At 43.3% G+C, this 21,383-nt stretch overlaps 1 protein-coding gene across 2 annotated transcripts in view; it reads left to right on the forward strand.

Annotated features, from left to right (window-relative positions):
• The window catches only part of Hacl1 (2-hydroxyacyl-CoA lyase 1), a 32,734-nt gene extending 22,747 nt beyond the window's left edge, over positions 1–9,987 (forward strand). The window contains exons 13-18 of one of the 2 annotated variants that reach the window (XM_037208736.1): positions 1,586–1,740; positions 2,562–2,720; positions 3,970–4,077; positions 7,472–7,658; positions 9,330–9,406; positions 9,536–9,987. In XM_037208736.1, the coding sequence (XP_037064631.1) occupies positions 1,586–1,740; positions 2,562–2,720; positions 3,970–4,077; positions 7,472–7,658; positions 9,330–9,362 (642 nt within the window). In that variant the 3' untranslated portion in view covers positions 9,363–9,406; positions 9,536–9,987. Of the gene's footprint in view, positions 1–1,585; positions 1,741–2,561; positions 2,721–3,969; positions 4,078–7,471; positions 7,659–9,329 lie in introns of both variants that reach the window. The other variant, XM_028891209.2, reaches the window with a different exon arrangement.
• The last annotated feature ends 11,396 nt before the right edge of the window (positions 9,988–21,383 follow it).

The following is a 21,383-nucleotide window of genomic DNA, read 5'->3' on the forward strand; positions in this document are numbered from 1 at the left end:
CTACAACATGTTAGGTTATGGTTAACTGCCCTTAAGATATCTTTCCTTCAAGGCATGTGAGTGTAATAGTTCCTTCATCAAAATGGAAAGTTTGACCAATGTATAATCTGCCCACCCACCCACACTACTGTTTATCTTTTATGTCACTGTTGGAAACTCGTGTGGTTTTCACGTCTGCCCTTGTGGCTTTGCCTCGTGGTGGAGGATTTGGAGATGGTCATGAGTTCTGAAATCACCACTAATCCTTACTAGCTGGTACTGCAGTGAGTCACTTTGGCAGTGTTGGTGCTCTCTGTTCAAAGTCATTGTAAATATAGCACTTTCTTTTTGACTGACAGATGGGATGTTGGGTTTTCTTTTACTTTTTGTGTATTCGTGGGTGTCTTGGTTCAGCTGGGTGCAGTGTTCAGTATACACCTAGGGTTTCTTTTTAAGTTATTTATTTTACATTTTTGTGAGCATGAATATTTGTCAGCATGTATGTTTGTGTGCCATGTGTGCCTAGTACCCTCAGAGGTAAGATGGAACTGGAGTTAACAGTTGTGAACTACCATGTGTGTGCGGGGAACCCAACCCGTGTCCTCTGTAGGAGCAACAAGTGCCCGTGACCACTGAACCATTTCTCCAGCCCAGCCTAGGATTTCCTCCTGATAGAATGACACATTTGTCAATTTGAAACTTGAGTTTGGCACTTTTGTTCCCTAATGTATCTGTCATCATAGAGTATGTTTGTACTTTCAACCAAACATCGTACAGAATTGATGTAGCTAACTCCACCATGCAGGGAAATCTTAATCAGTGACTGTTTCTACTGATTAAGTCAGTCTGTTTTCTCAGGTATTGTAAATAATGTCTTTTCCCTAGGATCCCCTAGGGTTTGCTCCTCTGTCTGTTTCAGGAGTGTGGGGTGTTTTTCTGTGCATCGTGACTGTAACCTCCAGTAGAGCAGGGTAGCCCAGGTGAGGCTGGGAGCGCCGGGACCAGACAGTACTGTACTGAGGAAACACCAGTGACTGGCTCCCCTTAGCACTAGGGGGCGTGAGGCTGTATGAAGACATCTACCTTGCTATGCTGTCATTTGGGGACTTTTTAAATAGCAGATGCAACATAGTACTCTACTCTGTATGAGAGAAGAACCAGATTTTCAGATCATCTTCTGTAATCCTAACATTTTAGTTTTAAATTTAGGACCATACGTCAGATAAAACTTTTCTGAAAAATAGTTAAGACAGTGTTTTTCTAAGAGTACACAGGCACAATTGTTCTGTTTAACCCAATATTGCTCAGCCATCTTTACTGTAAGACTTCTCCAGGTGTTTAATATGGTAAGGTCCATCAACTCACCAAGACATGGGAGATCTCCCAGCTTATTCATTGTGTCCCAAACTGGGACTGTAGGGCACATTGTTCCTAGCATGGCCCTGTATTGTTCACAGTTCAAGAGGAGAGCCACTGTACAGCCATTTGAGAATCTTGTAGCTTATTGGTGGTATTGAACTGTTCCAAAATAACTTTGTAATAGCTGATTGACATTGGTTATTTTTATTATGTTTCAATATAATTTAGTGTATACTTCTATTTTTAGGAATTAGCTTCCAAAAAATCCCTCCCTATGAATTATTACACAGTATTCTACCATGTTCAAGAACAGCTACCCAGAGACTGTTTTATAGTGAGTGAGGGAGCAAATACTATGGACATTGGCCGTACTGTGCTTCAGAACTACCTTCCTCGTCACAGGTAAGACTCCGAGAAAGAAATGACAGTGTGTTTAATTTGAAACCACAGTAATGCAGAGTAAGAAAAATATTTGAGAATTGTCCGTGTCTAGTGTCTAAGAACGTACTTTGTAAGTGTATTTTTAAATTTTCTTTAGATTTCTTTAGTTTATTTTATGTGTGTGAGTGTTTTGCCTGCATGTATGTATGTGCCTGCCTGGTGCCCTCCGAGGTCAGAAGAGGGCTTTTGGATCCCCTGGAATGGGAGTTACGGGCAGTAATAAGCCTCCGTGTGGTACTAGGAATTGAACTCAGGTCTTCTGCAAGAGCAAGAAGTGCTCCTAATCTCTGAGGCACCTCTCCATCCCACATAAGTATATTCTCTTTTTGTTTTGTTTTGTTTTGTTTTGTTTTTGAGACAGGGTTTCTCTCTGTAGCCCAGGCTGGCCTCGAACTCAAAGAAATTCACCTGCCTCTGCCTCCTGAGTGCTAGGATTAAAGGCGTGCGCCACCACTGCCTATCTCAAGTGTATTCTTAAGTAAGATTTTATAGTTGTATAGCTTTTATGCTTCATAGTTCTTGGTATAATGTGATAATTTGTAGACTCCGTGTTCTAAGAGTATATTTACATTCATCCAAGCAATCATGAGTGGCTTTTTCTTCTCATGCTGCTTATCCTTAACAAATTATTTCCTTGTATTCCAAAAATTTGGTATTAAAGAAAAATGTCTATTTCTTATTTTTTTCCATAAACCACATAAATATAGATTGAAAGGTTTATGCCAGCTCCACCCCGCATGACACGTGCAGGAGAGTTTGAATTTAGCTTTGTTCCTTAACAGGCTCGATGCTGGTACCTTTGGAACAATGGGAGTCGGTCTGGGATTTGCTATTGCAGCTGCTATAGTGGCTAAAGATAGAAGTCCTGGGCAGCGGGTCATCTGTGTGGAAGGAGACAGTGCCTTTGGATTCTCTGGCATGGAAGTGGAAACCATCTGCAGGTGAAACAGCCATAGTCACAGCCTTTCATTCTCATAAACAGGAAAACTTACAATCCTCACTTGCTTCACAAACAGGAATCCTGGCACAGTGTTGTGTTTTGAGGCTCCTAGTTATAAACTTTCAGGTAGAAACTCCCACTATATCAGCATGAGGACTCCCCGACCTACCCCAGCTGTATTTAAACTAGAATAAAACTGTTCTACTTAGGGCTCTTAGTAGGGTTTTTGTGAAACATATTTTGGGACTTTCAAAGCTTTGGTATATAAAACTATCCAGATCAAACCAGGTTTGGCAGTGCACTCCTGTAATCCCAGCATTTGGGATTAGATATGGCAGTGGAGGAGAAGGGCAGGAGTTCAAGGTCAAACTGGGCTACATGAACCTGTGGTTAGAGGTCTATATTGATAATCAACTGACATATGCCAAAAAAGATGTTTGAAGAGAATTTAGCCTTTTAGAGGGTGAGGATTAGTTCCCTTTTAGCTTGGAGAACGGATAGTTGCTATGTTCATGTTACTTAGCTCTGTCATTACCACAAGCCCTCAGAAAAAAATATATAAAAGAAAACCCGCCGGGCGGTGGTGGCACACGCCTTTAATCCCAGCACTCGGGAGGCAGAGCCAGGCGGATCTCTGTGAGTTCGAGGCCAGCCTGGGCTACCAAGTGAGTTCCAGGAAAGGCGCAAAGCTACACAGAGAAACCCTGTCTCGAAAAACCAAAAAAAAAAAAAAAAAAAGAAAGAAAACCCACATTCTTTTTGGTTTTTCATCTTTGCTATACTGTTTGAGACAACATTTAGATGCTTGTTTTCCGTACTGATGGTGCCATACTATTTTCAATCAGAAATGCAGATTGGGTATTTATTAGTTGTCTGTGTGTCTTTCACAGCATCTGGCATGAGCTGGTTGTCATTGAGGCGTTCAGCAATAGATTGGGACTTTTCAGACAGTGTTCCTAGGAACCGTGTAGTAATGGGCCTAGGAGCGTAGGGAATGGGGAAGGTGGAAAAGTTTAGTGATTTAGTCCATGGCTAAACAGACTGCCAGCCCCTAGTCTTGAATACATCCTACAGCGGCAATGTTTCTATCAATGCTTTGGTCTTTTTATTAGGATAGTAAATGCTTGATTTCCCTCTTAATATTGAAAAATCTTATAGAAAACATCTACTTTTAAGTAAAAAGTTTTCAGTTTTAAGAAAAGAAATTGCTTTAAAAGATTGATCTCTTCATAGTTTACTTTCACTCTTAGGTACAACTTGCCAATCATCCTCTTGGTAGTAAACAATAATGGAATCTACCAAGGTTTTGATGCCGACACTTGGAAAAAAATGTTAAATTTTCAAGAAGCTGCTACATCGTGAGTAACTCACAACAATGTTTGGTTACAGTATGTCAAGTATTTAGCCTATCTTTTAAAAGTTTGCTGTATTGGAATGTGCATACGTGCTATAAACTTGGTTAGTTTGTCAACCCCTTTAAAGGGCAGAAGCCACTTCTTCATGGTTCCTTTTATACAACTATCCATGATTGTTTACAGTCAGGGAACCACTGAGGCCTCAGATCAAGATTTATGATGTCTATACTAGAGTAATAGCAGTGCTGTTATTTATATCAGGGAGGTCTGTTAATCCTGGTTAGTGACAGTTCTCTCAAGAAACAGAACTCATGAATGTAAATGTGAATCTGCATAGATTAAAAGGGAATTTATTGGAGTGGTTTATAGGCTGTGGTCTGGCTACCCAATCATGGCTATTTTCCAACAGAAAGGTCAAGAATCCAATAGTTGTTCAATCTGTGAGGCTGAATGTCTCAGCTCATCTTTAGTATTCATTGGAATTCTGAAAAAGTAGTCTCTAATACCAGTGGAGGAATGCCTCAGCAGCAGAGTAGATGAACTTGCCAGCAAGAGTGAGGGCAAGCAGACAAAAAGCAAGCTTCCTTCCTCCATGTCCTTTCATGTGGACAGCCATCAGAAGGTGTGGCCTAGACTTAGGGTGAGTCTTCTAACCTCAAATGATCCAGTCAAGAAAAATCCCTCACAGGCATGCCTAGATGCTTGAGTTTGAGTTGATTCCTGATGTGGTCAAGCCAAAGGTTAGCCATCCCAGGAGCTGGCATATTATTTGTGATTTAAAGATCGTCCTTTCTTTTACCACAAAGCTAAACCTTCATCATCTGATGGAGAGTCAAACTAAGACTGTGAGAACTGCTACGGCATTGACAAAAATTTAAGAGACATCCAGAGAGAAGAGTACTAGTAATTTCATTTATGTATTGCTTCACTGTTGTTTTTCCATAACCATTTGTATTAGTTACTTTTCAATTGCTATGATAAAACACTGTAACCCAGGAAATTTATATTTAACAAAAAGTTTAATTGGGCTAACAGTCCTAGAGGGTTAGAGTTTATGATGGGGGAGTGAAGGCATGGCCCTGGAGCGGCAGCTGAGAGCTCACATCTTAATCCACAAGCAGGAGACAGAGAACACGCTGGGAATGGCACATGTTTTTGAAACCTCAAAGCCTGCCCACAGTGACACACCTCCTCCAATAAGGCCACACCTCCTAATCCTTCCCGAACAGTTCCACCAGCTGGAGATCAAGTATTCAAACATAGGAGTCTCTGGGGCCATTTCTCATTCAAACCACCATGCCACACCTTTTGGTTTCACTCTAGTTGATAATGTAGACTGTGCTGTCTGGTGAAGTAGCTCCTGATCCCATGTTACTACTTAAGTTAGTTAGAAATAAATAAAGGGAAAAGTTCAGTTTCTAGGCTGAGGATATGGTTTAGTTGGTGGTATACTTGCTTCTTATGCACAAAGTCCTAAGTTTGATCCTCTCAGCATTGTATAATAGTTGGGTATGCTGGAGCACACCTATCAGTCAGAAGATAGATGCAAGAGGATCAGCAGTTCAAGGTCACTCTTGGCTGCGTAGCAAGTCTAGGCCAGCTTGAGTTACATAAAACCCTGTCTCATTAAAAAAAAAAAAATCAGTACCCTTTCATCTTCAGCTGTAAGTTGACAGTTGATGATGATCTGATGCCCTCTTCTGGCTTCCTTGGGCACTGCACACATGTGGTACATACACATACATGCCAGCAGAACACCCATACATATAAAATAAAAATAAATCTTTTGTTGCTGGCCATGGTGGCACACATCTTTAAGCCCAGCACTCAAGAAGCAGAGACAGGCAGATCTCTGAGTTTGAGGTAAGGCCAGGCTGTTCAATAAATTGAGTTCTGAGACATCCAGGGCTACACAGAGAAGCACTGTCTCAAAAATAATTAAATAAGTCTTTAAAAAATTCAATTTCTTGGTTTAGTTACATTTCAAGTACTCATAGTAACAGGTAGTGATGTGGCCACCATACTGTATATAAAACATTTCTATCCTTATAGAAAGTTCTATTAGACATTACTATATAAATAATAAAAAATATAGTGAGCAGGTATAGCAACACACACTTGTAGTCCACCTATTCTATCTAGAGGCTGGAACAGGAGGATCACTTGAGTTGATGAGTCCAAGACGTATCAAGACTCCATCATACACAAAAAAGACTCAGTTGAAAATATGGGGAAAATTGTAATTCGAGCACTCGGAAGACTGAGTGAGGCAATAGGATTCAGAGTTGAGGTTACCAGCCTGAGCTGCATACTGAGTTCCAGGCCAGTCTACATAGCAAGGTCCTGTCTCAAGCAAAAATAAAGAGAAAGATGCAATTTCATGTACAGACACCTCAGCTCTGATGGTGCTGCCTCCATACCATGCCCTCTGCTGGTTGTGTGGTGAACAGCAAGTGACATGGGCCAGACTGCTCTGTAACATTGCCAGTTAGCACCCTGATGACTTAAGTGTCCACAAACATCACAGCCTGCAGCCAGGTGACTTTGTATACACTTTGAGAAATGCATGTATTTACCGAAATCACGTTGAGCCACTGAAAATTCAGTATCAAGAACCAAAGACGATTGATGATTTCAAAGTTGAAGACTGTCAGGTTGAAGGGTATAGTCCACATCCAACAATTCAAATGCAGATGACTGTTTAAAGTGCTTTAAAAGGGGTTGTTGGATAGTGCCTTTAGGCTTGGATCCAATGCACAACTGATCGGTTTTTGTTTTTGTTTGTTTGTTGGGTTTTTTTTTAAATTTTTATTTTCTTTGCTCTAAAGAGAAAAAGAACTAGGTTTAAAAAAAATAATTTGGCTGCGCGGTGGTGGCGCATGCCTTTAATCCCAACACTCAGGAGTTGGAGCCAGGCGAATCTCCGTGAGTTCAAGGCCAGCCTGATCTACAGAGCAAGATCCAGGACAGGCACCAAAACCCTGTCTCGGAAAAAAACAAAACAAAACAAAACAATCCATCAGTGGAAAAAACAAACAACAACAACAAAAAAACCCAACAAAACCAGGCATGGGGGCACACACCTTGAACTCTCAGAGATCTTCCCATCACTGCCTCATGAGTATTGGGATTAAAGATCAGCCTGGTCTACACAGCAAGTTCCAGGCCAGTCAGGGTTTTATAGATCCTGTCTCAAGGGGGCTTGAAAATACTGAGATGGAATAAAGTAAGGACAGAGAAATTACATTTGTTTTACATATTGCTGTTACATAGAGCTGTTCTGGAAAAAAAGTATGCCCTGTGGGTCAGCTTACATTTTTCCAAGATAATTTGGGGAAATTACTTTTTTCCAGCAGCTGAAGGATATAAATTTTGTTGATTTACAATTGCTTTTCAGTGTCCCTCCAATGTGTCTCTTGCCAAACTCGCATTATGAGCAGGTCATGACTGCATTTGGAGGCAGAGGATATTTTGTACAAACACCAGAAGAGCTCCGAAACTCTCTGAAGCAGACACTGGAAGACACAAGTAAACCTTGTCTCATCAACATCATGATTGAACCACAGAGCACACGGAAGGCCCAGGTCAGTTCAGTTACTGAGCAGAAAGCAAGAAATACATGTTCTCTCCTGACTCCTTCCTGAGAGGCATACCCTCTGGGACCCAGAGTTCCTTCTAAGTTCGTTTCTGAGTTGGGCAGTTTCGTTTGCTTGGTCAACAAGTGTTTGTTGAGATATTGTTATGTGTGCTTGTAAGAGTAACAAGTGAGCAAAACCAGGCTCAGTCCTCACTACAGAGCTTACAGTTCAGCAGGAGAAGTAGACAGACAGTAGGGTGTCTCACAGCTCACGTGACAGAACAAGGAAGTGATGGAAAGTTCTGAACAAGTCCAAGTGAAGAAATACGTCATCAGTGTTATAGGCAACGCTCATTGGAAGTAGTGCTTAAACTGAGATCAGAGTGAGTTAGCAAAGAGGAGACGGGAAGGAGGGAGCAGGCCAAGCAGAGGACTGAAGGACAAGAAAGTGCAGCGAGCACACTGTAGATGAGACTGCAGTCCGTGTTTACCTTCAACTGTTATGTGACCTCCAATGCATGGTGGCGCAGTAGCTAGGGCCTCTCTCTCGGTTCCTAGACACAGATCTGTTGTCAAACTGTCTTCTTTGAGCAGATGGGCAGATACCTTAGCAATCAATAAAACACACAGCCACTAATTTGGAAACTGTAAGATATGTAGAATTCTGCTGAAATTCTGTTTATGTAGTAGACATCAGAGACTTCAGAATTTACCTTAGAGCCAAGAGAAAGGGTACCGAGGACAGAGCCTGCTGCTTAGGAAGATGAACACACATAGGCTATGTGGGGGAGCAGGCAGGTGGCATTGGCAGGGATCTTTCTAATCCTTTTGAGGATCTGCTTCAAATCTGTTCTACAGTTTTCTCCTGAACGTCATTTGGGTATTTCTGGAGAAGTATAAATTATCACCCCCCATTGGTAATTCTGTAGAATCATTTCTATATTAAACACTTTAACATTTTTAACCTTCATTCAGGTGGAATTCTGACAAATTTTTATTTCCAAGCTTTTTTTCCTTTATTGAATGTTTGTCTGTCACCAATTGCCCTTGATTCACAGTGCAGGCTGGCTGCTCCCACTTTGTGCAGGAATATCTCTATGGCAGTGGTTCTCAGCCTTCCTAATGCTGAGACCCTTCAATACAGTTCTTCATGTTGTGGTGATCACTCAACCATAGAATTATCTCATTGTTACTTCATAACTGTAATTTTACTACCGTTATGTATTGTAATATAAATATTTTTGGAGGTAGAGGTTTGCCAAAGGGGCTGTGACCCACAGGTTGAGAACCATTGCTCTATGGTAACCTGTGTCTTGGCCAAGTGGGGATATTGTTAGTCCTGCAAAAAGCTCCATAGTTCTTCCTGTTTGTGCTTCTCAGACCTGAGATCATGGTCTCATCTCTTCTCTGCTGAGTACATTTCTGTTTCTTTCCAACTCTGGTTTTCTGTGTCCTGATCACTGTTAGTAGAAGACTCGGGGGAAAAAAGAAGTTTCTTAGGCTGTTTTACATAAGACAGCTGGTTCGTTTCCACAAATTACTTTTTAGCTCCTTTGACTAGACCAAACACAAACCTTATTTGCCACCATTTTATAGTTCTTCTAGTTTTTAAAGTAATGACAGTGAGTCTAATACAATTATTTATTCTGACTGAATGTTGTCTTTTTTTTTCCTCTAGGATTTTCACTGGCTCACCCGTTCGAATATGTGAATAAACTAGTTGATGGTTTGGGGGAATTTTCTCTTTCCAGCAAGGTAGAATTTCTTTTCCTAGCAAAATTAACATACAGCTAAAACTGTATTTTAAAATACACTTTAAATTATGTTTATAGTAAAGAAATTGTCTAAAAGCAGAAAGGGTGCCGTTGTTTGTTATGATTTTAGATCTTCAGTGATCCCAAAGGTTTACATGCTGAAGACTTGGTCACCAGCTCTTGGCACTGCTGGAAGGTGGGGGAGTCTCTAGGAAGTGAACTAATGAGAAGAGGTCACTGAGGATCAGGACCCTGGCGTGCATGCCACACCTCCAATCCTCCCCCCCACTTCCCAAATACCTTGAGGTGAGCAAGTCCTCTCATTAGTTCCCTGTCATGATGGACTCCAGGTGACCATAGACAGAAACCTTCACAGCTGAGCCAGGAGCTGGAGAGACGATTCAGCATTGAAGAGTACAAACTACTCTCGCAGAAGACATGAGTTCGGTTCTCAGCCACATTGGGTGGCTCACAACCTGGGACTCTCTCCAGTTCCGTGGGCACCTACACTCGTATGCACACACCCACACACAGACATACATATACATGTAATTAAAAACAAAATAAAGCTTAAAAAATTATGAACCAAAATAAATATTTCTTCCTTTTAAATTGATTTTCTCAGGTATTTTGTTCAAGGAATGGAGATTGACTAACAGTATTCTACCACATAAATACCCACATGATAGCATTGTAAGTGTCTAACTGCACTTTTTTTCCCTTTTTGTAAGCCCATTTCCCAAGTTAAAACTTAGTCTTTTAAAAACACTTTCTGGCCAGGTGGGGATGGTGCACACCTTTAATCCCAGCACTCCGGAGACAGAGGAGGCTAATCTCTTAAATTCAAGGCTAGCCTCGTCTACTATGGTGTATTTTGAACAAATAAAATTTTCTTGAAGATCAGAGGACAGAACAAGCCTCTAGATTAAACAGAGGCAGGCAATGGTGGCACACATCTTTAATCCCAGCACTCAGGAGGCAGAGACAGAGATGCGTCCATGTAGATTTCTGTGAGTTAAAGGCCACACTGGGCTACAAAATATGAATTAATCCAGTCTAAAAAAGAAACAGAACCAGGCATTGATGGCACACACCTTTAATCCCAGCACTAGGAAGGATGAAACAGGAAATGATATGGCTGGTCAGAGAAAGGAATATAAAGTGGGAGGAGACAGGAATTCATCATTCAGGCTTAGCAGTAAGAGGTGGTGGCTGTGGCTGTTCTGCTTCTCTGATCTTTTAGCTCTCACCCTGATATCTGGCTCCAGGTTTTTATTCTAAGACCCTTTAGGATTCGTGCAACAGTCTACAGAGTGAGTTCTAGGCCAACTAAGGCTAGACAGAAAAACCCTGTCTCCCTGTCTCGAACAAACCAAAAACAACAGCAACAACAACACTTCTGGAGAAAGAACTGGAAGCTCCAACAATGATGTAATAGAGATACAGTTTCAGTAAAGTTGGAGTGTGTAGACTCCTTCTATTTTGTATTTTCCTTTTGATGACTTAGTTCTAGTCTCAGTTGTAGTGGAACTTGTCCTATAGTTAATGAGTTGAATGTTTTTCCTGGAAAGAACTTACTGATCCAGAGAAGTCATACCACTTCCAAAGTAAACATTGCAGATTAGCTACCTTGTGTTCATACTGCACGAAGAACAACAGAATTATCCATGATATTGGGGCAAATGTTCAGATGGTAAAACCACTTGACTTGCAAGCCTAATGACCAGTGTTTGAGCTCTAGAACTTACGTAAATGTAGGAGAGACCCAGCTGTTGTATTTTAAAAACAGCGGGAAGGAGTCCGACCATACAGCAGGGCCAAATAAGTCAGTGCACCCAAACTTGTGCTTGTACAAATATGGGAGGAAGACAAGCAATATAGCTTGGAATTTCAAGATTTTAACATATGTTTCACAGGGGGTTTTGTTGTTATTTTGTTTTTTATTTTTCAGGTTTTTGGGGGGGTTGTTTTGATTTTGTTGTTGTTGTTGTTGTTGTTGTTTGGTTTTGTTTGTTTTTTTTTTTTTGAGACAGCCACTGTCCTGGAACTCGCTCTATAGACCAGGCTGGCCTCAGACTCAGAGATCTACCTGCCTCTGCCTCCCAAGTGCTGGGATTAAAGGTGTGCGCCACCACTGCCCACCTATGTTTCACAGTTTTAATACAATTTAGTGATAGAAGTATTTTTATATAATTTTTGTCTCTTAGAAAATGTTAAAAGTGTTTTTGCAGTTGCTGGGAATATATGCTAAGCAAACAGTCTACCATTGAGCTATCTCCTCAGCTAAAGGTAAATCAAGGCTGTATTTTAAAATACTAGAAACGAGGGCTGGGGAGCTGGCTCAGCACTTGCTGCTCTTGTAGAGGTCCTAGGTTCAGTTCCCAGCACCCATGTGAAGGCTCACAACTGCCTACAACTCCAGTTCAAAGGGAGCCAGTAACTTTTTCTGGCCTCTCAGAACCCAGTTCTGAGAGGCCAGAACTGGTGAAGGTTGAACCACCTGCTGTTACCTGGTTGTTATTTGCTGCTGCTAAGGTATGTGGAAGAAAGCAACGGATGGCCTCCCACGGTCCACCTGTAGAAGTAGCAAAGACACACTGCTATGGATTCAGCTCTCCCAGGCCCAGCCTTCTCTACTTGAGGTTTCCACTGGACAACCCTCCATCTCCCTCCTCTTCAAGGCCTTTCTGTCCAGGAAAAGGGATAGCTGGTCAGCAAATCCACAGCAAATTCAGACAGTGTGCTAACCCTCCATTTAGGGAGCAAAGAAAGGCACACCTAGAAATCCACTATCTCCAGTTTCAGGGTGTGAAGGGACTGCTTACAGGTGGCAAGAGTCATCATTCCTTTCCTCTCTGGCCTCTGGTCTTTGGAGCCAGCTCTGTGGTGTGGTCATCTCCAGTCATGTAGTTTTCCTCCTGAGTCTTGTTCTCTCAGTCCCTGGATGTTCCTGAAAGCAGCCTCCCCACTCACCTCAGGGGAGTCAGGAAGCCAGGTGAGGTCTCACTCCAGCTCTGCTCCTGCTATCCTTGCTTCAATGCTTGGTGTGCCAACACCCATTCTTACCCCACAGTACTTCTGCAAAGCCTTCTCTTCCCTAGTGCTCCTGCTCCACTCTGCATCTCTGCAACATACAGTATCGATGCTAAATTAAACTCCCACCTCCCCCGTGAAACCCAAGTCACCCCATCATCTTCTAGACCTGCATCCTCATGTTTGCGTTCAGTCAGCTCCATGGTGACTAGCCCTGCTCACACCTGGCAAACAGCAATATAGTATCACTGTCCTGGAAGGAAGAGACTCGAGGTCTTACATCACTAAAGCCATAACAGACTTGTAAACGGGGTGCAAGGTGCACAGATGACCTATCTTCCATGAACCCAAGGCCACCCTAGTGCCTGGGTATAAATAAACCCAACAGTGCTAGGGGGCAGAGGTTGGGGGCATGTGAGGCCCCAAATTAATTCAAATTTAGGTTTCTGCTGACAATATTTCTTCCACACTTGAGGGCTGCAGTCTGAATTTAATACCTGCAACATTCATAAAAAATTAATAGCTTGGCCAGACGGTGATGGCACACACCTTTAGTCCCAGCACTCGGAGGCAGAGGCAGGCGGATCTCTGTGAGTTCAAGGCCCACCTGGACTACAGAGTGAGTTCCAGGAAAGGCGTAAAGCTACACAGAGAAACCCTGTCTTGAAAAAAGAAAAATTAATAGCTCACTGTACCACCTCCCTCCACACTCCGTCAGCTCCTCCTCCTGTCTCTACCACCCTGTGTTACTCTCACAGTTTCTGTGATTATTTGTACTCTGTTGTTATTTTTACATATTAACTGATGAACCTTGTCAACTTGATTGGACTAAGGGATGACTAAGATGTTTAGTAGAAGATGAGTAAACGTTAAGTTAGAAAACCATCTTGGTTGTGTGAGACTTTTTCTGAGAACACTAATGAAGAAAACTCACCCTGAGTATGGACGGCACCATCCAGTAGGCTGGGAGCCTACTGGATACAGAGCAGTGGCTCAGCTGACAGAGGCACTTTCTACCACACCTGACGACCTGAGCTTGGTCCCTGGGCCCCACATTGTAGAAGGAGATAACCAACTCCTACAAGTTTCCCTCTGACCACACACATGCACTGTGGCATGCATGCTCGTGTGTGTACACACAAATAAATGTAACTTTAAAATTCCTTTACAGGTTTTTTTTTTTTTTTTTTTTTTTTTTTTTTTTTTTTTTTTTTTTTTTTTTTTAAGAAGAAGGAAGCCTGTTGGCGTGGGTACATTCTCTGCTCCGATTGCCATGCAGTGAGCTGCTTGCCCACCAGGCCCTCCCTCCATGATGCTTCTGTCCTACAGTGCCCTAAAAGCATGGCCACAACCAACCATGGGCTGGAACCGTGAACATCGAGAAGTGAGGGCCTTGCTGGGACCACCTGACCATGTGGTTTTTAAGATTTTTTTTAAATTGGTTTGAATATTAAATGTGGAGAAGCAGTCCAGAAGGTTTAAAAGGTTAAAACAGGTTCTGATAAGAGATCTGGAGCTAGAATTTTAGTAAAAATATGAAGAGTAAAAAGTATTCATGAGGACTTTCTGGGAATTAAAGCAGAGGCCACTCGTGAAATTCTAGTTAAGAAAAAAATGTTCCATGCTCTAGATTTTGAGGCTGATTTTTTTTTTAAATGAACTAATTTGACAGTAAATTTCAAGGCAGCCCAGCATTGGGGCTGTTCTGTAATTATTGCTAGAGCCTTTTTGCCAAGTTTACAATAAGACTTGAGAGTAAAAAATCATAGCTAAATGTTAGAAGAACAGAGTTTTCTCAGAAAAGAAGCCCATGTAATATAGGGTCAAGGAAAAAGTGGCCCTTGAAGAGATTTGGGGCTGTTAAAATAAGGCAAGTCAGGGCTGGAGAGATGGCTTAGAGGTTAAGAGCACTGATAGCTCTTCCAGAGGTCCTGAGTTCAATTCCCAGCAACCATTTGGTGGTCCACAATCATCTATGATGAGATCTGGTGCCCTCTACTGGCATATAGGCTGTATATATAATAATAAAAAATTCCAAAAAGGGGGTGGGGAGGCAAGTGGTTTATATCTAGGTAGTAGGGATGATGCCTTGATTTTAGGAATGAGATTCTACCCATCTCTATATCTTTCTTGATCCAAGGGGTTTGTGGCTATAAGCAGGCCTTGACATTGTCCATAAGGTGCTCCATAAGATGCTGGCTATGCAGACAAGCGGAGTCCAAGTGTGCCCACCTAGACTTGAAGCCAGGAAGGAAGCTGCAGTCCCTGCAGACAGTCCCAGAGAGGGTTTTGTGTGAAGCTGCGAGGGGGAGCCAAAGGTACAGTGAAGACCCCAGAACCATCTGCCAAGTGGAGGTACGGGCAGTGAGCACACCCCGGCCTGAGAGAGGCACAGTGGGCTGCACAGCAAGGCCATCGCTGTGGGACCACCTCAGCCCTCCCAGTGCACCTCACACCGTGCACCCGGACGCCAGCCACGGAGCTACAGGATTTAATGTTCTCTCGGCTGCGTTTGGCTTGCCCGAATCCCATTCTTCCTTTCCACACCCAGTTCCTCTCTTTCAGAATGAGAATGCTTACTGTGGACCTACATGTTGGAAGTATGAGGCTTGCTTTTTAATATTATAGGGGTTCACAGCTTACCTTGAGTCCCAGACTTGGACTTCGCAGCAGTACCAGAACTGTTAAGACTGTGGGCACTTGTGATATATTACATCAATAGTTCTCAACAGGTGGGTTGCAACCTCTTTGGGATCAAACAGCCCTTTCACAGGGGTTGCATATAAGATATTCTGTGTATCAGATATTTACATTACAATTCATAATAATATTACAGTTATGAAGTAGCAATGTAATAATTTTGTGTTTGGGGGTCACCACAACTTGAGGAACTGTGTTAAGAGTTACAGCATTGGGAAGGTTGAGTGACTGTACTAAATACTGTTTACATTCTGTGATGGAGATGAGGATTTGGGGGCTAGGGTGGAAAAGTATGGTTTGAATAGGAATGTCCTCCACAAGCTCATCTATTTGGGCCTCGGTTGCCGCTAATGGGCTTTGGGGAAGTGATTGAATCTGAGGGGTTTGGCCTAATTGAGGGATTAATCCACTGATGGAGTCAGAATATGTGCTCTTGCTGGAAGGTGGTAAAAAGTAGGTGGGCCTAGCTGGAGGGAGTAGGTGACTAAGGGTGTGCCTAGGAGAGCCATATTGTGTCCTCTGTTCCTTTTTTGGCACTTTCTGCTTCCTGTCGGCCACAAGGAGAGCTGCTTTGCTCTACTGCATGCTCGCTGCCATGATGTTCAGCTCATCTTGGATTGGAACCTCTGAATCTGTGAGCCAAAATAGTTCTTCCCCATAAGTTCACCTCCCTCAGGTATTTTAACACAGTTATGAATAATGAGCATATTAATGTAGTAGCAAAACTTCAAATCTAGTATTTTCATTAAAGTAAGGTTATTTTGGTTTTGGTTTTGAGCTGGTGTGTGTGTGTGTGTGTGTGTGTGTGTGTGTGTGTGTGTCAAGGATTAAAAGCAGAACTTTGCACATGCTAAGCCAACACTTCTACTACTAAACAATACCCCCAGGCCCTTAATGTATGTGTGCTTTTAAGATTTATTTACTTATTCATTCATTCATTCATTCATTTATTTATTTTGGCTTTTTTGAGACAGGGTTTCTCTGTGTAGCTTTTGGAGCCTATCCTGGAACTCATTTTGTAGACCAGACTAGCCTTGAACTCACAGAGATCTGCCTGCCTTTGCCTTCCGAGTGCTAGGATTAAAGGTGTGCACCACCACTTAAGATTTATTTTTATTAGATTTTATGTTTATTAGCCTTAAGATTTTATTAGTGTGTGTGTTGGGGGGGGGTGGTACCATGTGTATGCAGGACCCATGGAGGCTATAGGATGTTAGATCTCTTGAAGCTGGAGTTACAGGCAGTTGTGAGGCACAATGGATGCCAGGAACTGAACTCAGGACCTCTGGAAGAGCAGCAGGTGCTTTTAACCACTGAGCCATCTCTCCAGCCTTTCTGCCCCACCATGTTTTTGTAAACAGTGTATTAATGGAAACAAATTAATTCCGTAAAAATTACTTAAAATTTGTTAAGAAGGCCAATATATTAGGAGACAAATGCCATTGAAAACTGCACTTATATTTACATTTAAGAGTAGGAGCGCCGGGTGGTGGTGGTGGCGGAGGCAGTGGTGGCTCACGCCTTTAATCCCAGCACTCGGGAGGCAGAGCCAGGCGGATCTCTGTGAGTTCGAGGCCAGCCTGGACTACCAAGTGAGTCCCAGGAAAGGCTCAACACTACACAGAGAAACTCTGTCTCAAAAAAACCAAAAAAAAAAAAAAAAAAAAAGTAGGAGCTAGCCCGGCGGTAGTGGTGCACACTTTTAATCCCAGCACTCAGGAGGCAGAGGCAGCCGGATCTCTGTGAGTTTGAGGCCAGCCTGGTCTACAGAGTGAGATCCAGGACAGCCAGGACTGTTACACAGAGAAACCCCGTCTTGAACACTCCCCTCCCCCACCCCCCCAAAGAGAAGGAGTTATACCATATCTCACAGAGATACAGGAGACAAGTATGTATGTGTGCTTTTAAGATTTATTTACTAATTCATTCATTCATTCATTCATTCATTCATTCATTTTGGCTTTAGGATTAGCACTTGGGAGGCAGAGGCAGGAGGATCTCTGTGAGTTCAAGACTAGCCACATCTACAAATACCACAGCCTGGCAGTCATGGACCTCAAGCAGAGAAAACACGACTGAGTTAAAGGGTTTTAAAGAAAGGAAAAGGCAAAGCTGGGTAAACCAGTTTCAGGATAGGTCTTGGGTAGTGTGGGGCTGCCTCTAGTTGTCTCCAAGTGTCCCTGATGTAATTAGGGCAGGAGGATCTAGAATGGAGAGCAGATAAGGTGGGCCACAAAGGGAGTCTGGGCTTCCAGGCCTGAGAATGGTTGGTTTACACATGAAAAGTGATCTGACAGCCACAGCAGGTTTGCCTTCACTGAGAATGAGCCATCTGGAGCAGGGCAATCCCCGCCCCGACCCCAGGATGAGCATGACCTGGTGTTAGTGCATCCGAATTACCGGAGGGAAAAGATGTGGTTAATAGAACGTCACTGAGTAGTCAAGGAAGTAGGAAGCGAACATTTGGGAAACTGGGGCTATTTTTTGTCATTTCTAGAATAACATCTTTCAGTTTCCTAAAGTGGTTGTTTTGTTTGCTTGGTGGCGTTTGTCCGTCAGCAAGGGTTTTAAGGTTTTATCATATTACAGAACTTTTATTAAATTTGTTCCTGGATGTATATGGGTTTCATTATTGATGTAAGTATGTTCTCAGTTTCCACTGTATTTTATGTGTAGTTCTTGTAATTTTGTGTGTTGATTTTATACTTAATGAATATTTTCTTCTTGAGATGGTTTTTCATATAACCATTGTTGGCCTCGAGCTCACTATTTAGCTGATGACCATGAACTTTTGATCCTCCTACCTTCACCTTCTAAGAACTGGGAGTCTAGGTGTGTACCACTGTGTCCTATTTATTCAGGGCTTTGTGCATAATATGCAAGTATTCTACCAACTGAGCTACATCCTCAGCCCTGCAGCCCTGAAGGAATTAATTATCTCCCCCCCCCCCCCCCCCCCCCGCCCCAGACAGGGTTTCTCTGTGTAACAGCCCTGGCTGTCTGGGAACTCATTTTGTAGATGTGGCTAGTCTTGAACTCACAGAGATCCTCCTGCCTCTGCCTCCCAAGTGCTAATCCTAAAGCTGTGTACCACCACAGCCCGGCTGGAATTAATTATCTTGGGACTTTTCCTTTCTCATCTAGTGGCTCGTATTCACAAAGCAATGTTCAGTTGTATTGGTGGGCAGGTGTGCTTCTAAATGTTTCAGAATCACCACATCCCTTCTCAACTTTCCTCTTCAGGAGCAAAAGATGACAGGAAACCTCCAATGAGCATTTCCTGGGGCTGCAGTGTTTGCATACTGTTACAGTTTTTAAATGTTCTCCAAAATAGATTTGAAGTGTTCTCCAAAAGCCCATGTGCTAAATGCATGACTGCCAGGCTGTGGTATTGGGAAATTAGGAGGTGGAGGAACCTTTAAAAGTGGGACCTAGCCAGGCGGTGGTGGCGCAAGCCTTTAATCCCAGCACTCAGGAGGCAGAGTCAGGTGGATCTCTGTGAGTTTGAGGCCAGCCTGATGTAGGACCTAGTTGGAGGAAGTTAGGTCACTGGGGGTGTGCTCCTGAAGGGTGTGTTGAAACCACGACCCTCTCTCTCTCTCTCTCTGTGCTTCCTAGTTGCTATGAGGCCAGCATGCTCTATTACATGCTCCCTAACATGATGTCCTACCTTGCCAGAGGCCCCAAACAGTAGAGCCTACCAAAATAGACTGAGCCCTCAAAAAACATAAGCCAGAATAAAAATTTCCTGCAGTAAGTGGTTTTTCTCAGGTATTTTGTTATATCAGTGAGAAGCTGATTTTCAAATGTTTTTCCCCAAAGATATATAATGACATTGGGAATAAATATCTACCATTTCTAGGTTGGGTAACTATAGTAATTTTTAAATTTGATTATTGCTTATGAAGTATTAACCAATTCCTTGTTACCTAAACTGCCTTCCTTCCAGGCACTGAGACCAGTGACAAAGACCAGCACTGAACCAGCTGGTTTTTTGTGGTCTTAACTTTGGAGAATCGTGGGCCAGCTTTCCTTTGGCGAGTCAGCCAGGATAGCAGTAGTCCCTCTCCTTTCCCACAGAGGTGGAGGCACTAGTAAAGGGCTGCCGACCCGGGTCCTCTTGAGAGACCAGTGATAACGCATGGGGGCTTTGAAAAGACCTGTTGAGCCACCAGAGGAGGGTGTAGATCAGACCCCAGGGGGAAGCGAGAGAGGAGGCGTCCATGCTTCAGCAAGGCAAAGAAGAGGGAACAAAGCTTCTCCCAGAGAAGGGCCACCTTCCTGTCCTTGCTGGACTCACTGGTGGGGGTAGCACAATACCTGGAAGATGTGGCCATGGTACAAACACGTGGCAGACTTGAGAGTGGCGGTTGGGCTCCTGTCCCAGGCACGCCTCCACAGTTGGAAGGAGATGCCCCAAGCATATCCTGAAGGTCTCCTTGCAGCTGCCTTTAGACTGAGGTGGAAACCTGTGAGGTACAGTTCATTCTGTGGGACAGATCCAAGGATGTGACCCAAATCTGTCTGCAGCTGTCCATTTTAGATAGTATCTCAGGGGGGAAAGGCTTTGAGGATGATGAGTCCGCACAGGCTCTGCTTTGGTAGTGTACACCCTCTCAGAGCATCAGTCTCCTCTAGTGAGGGTGGTAGAAAACCTAACTTAGAGTTATGTGGCTGAGATACTGTTCATGGAAATGCTTAGCAGCCAACGGGGGAGCATACACACACACACCCCCTCTGGCCTCTGCTCACATGTTGGGCCCCAACCCACAAAGTAAAGGGTCAGCAGAAGTCCAGCTATGGCCCATCGTCCCCCAGCCGTACAGTGACCGTGTGTCTGACAGTCTGAGGAGCCAACCACAGGCAATGTTCCCCTGGGCAGGTTTTCTTCCACACCTCAGCACAAGGCTGTGTTGTTAGCTCAGGAAAGGCCCATTCATCTGAGGCAAACCGAATTAGCCAGCAGTCGGCAGCCAGGAAGTCACATGCTACATTCCCAAACCAAGTAGAAATTAGTTTTAAATTATTTGTTGGTTGCTATTATCCATGCCACAGCTCTCTCCTATTAGGGCACATCAGAGCAAATTGACTGCAGTCGATGAATGGATGTTTGGCAAGCCGTTTGCGAGTGTGGGGCTGTCCTTTCCTGTGTGAGCAGTGGAGTCCGCAGCCCACCTATCACATCACAATCAACTGAGGGGCTTCAGATAATTTTCATGAAACATATTGGAATCTTCAGGTGGAACCCACACAGCCACACTGTTTAAAGTTCCCTCTGCCCATAAGTTCCAGTGTGCTGCACAGTTTAAGAACGAGTGAAACATAGTTTCAAAGCTTCCACTTCTAATCATGGGGACAAAATGACCTTGAAGAAAGCACGGTCTATTTCCTTTTCTTTTACATTTATTTTATTTTCTGTATACCGAAGTTTGTCTTCATGTATCTGTGGACCATGTGTGTGGCTGGTACTCAGGGAGGCCAGAAGCAGGTTGTGGTGAGGTGGATGAGAACAGCCCGCATTGGCTCAAATAGTTGAGTACTTGGTCCCGGTTAGTGGAACTATCTGGGAAGGATTAGAGATGCAGCCTTGTTGGAGGTGGTGTGTCACTGGGGACAGGCTTTTAAAGTTTCAGAAGACTCCTGTGATTCCCAGTGCTCACTCTCTCTCTGTCTCGTGAGTTGTAGATTAGGATGTGAACTCTTGGCTATTCCTTCTCTCCACCATCATGGACTCTAACCCTCTGAAACCAATACGTCAGATGAAATTCCTTTATAAATTGCTTTGGTCATGGTGTTTTATCACACAGTAGAAAAGTAACTAAAAAAGAAGCCATTTTGCCTGCTTGCCCTCATTCTTGCTGGAAAGTTCGTCTACCCTGTTACTGAGGCATTCCTATTCTAGTGTTAGAAGCCACTTCCTTAGGGATTCCAACAGACTGAAGACCAGCAGCTCCTAGGACTTCCCTGGCATTCCAGCACTAGGAGTGCTGAGAAACTGCTGAGACATCCAGTCTGAACAACTTCCATGTTCTTGGCCTTTCTGTTGGGAGACGTCTACTATTGGACTGCTCAGACCATGGACTATTAGCCACTCTAATAAACTATATATATATGTGTGTGTGTATGTGTGTGTGTGTGTGTGTGTGTGTGTATTCATTCTATCAGTTCTGTTCCTTCAGAAAACCCTGACTAATACTAGGGTATTGGACCCCCTGGGATTGAAATTACAGATGGTTGTGAGCCAC

This window comes from Peromyscus leucopus, chromosome 9, assembly GCF_004664715.2.
Source record: "Peromyscus leucopus breed LL Stock chromosome 9, UCI_PerLeu_2.1, whole genome shotgun sequence".
Classification (NCBI taxonomy): domain Eukaryota; kingdom Metazoa; phylum Chordata; class Mammalia; order Rodentia; family Cricetidae; genus Peromyscus; species Peromyscus leucopus.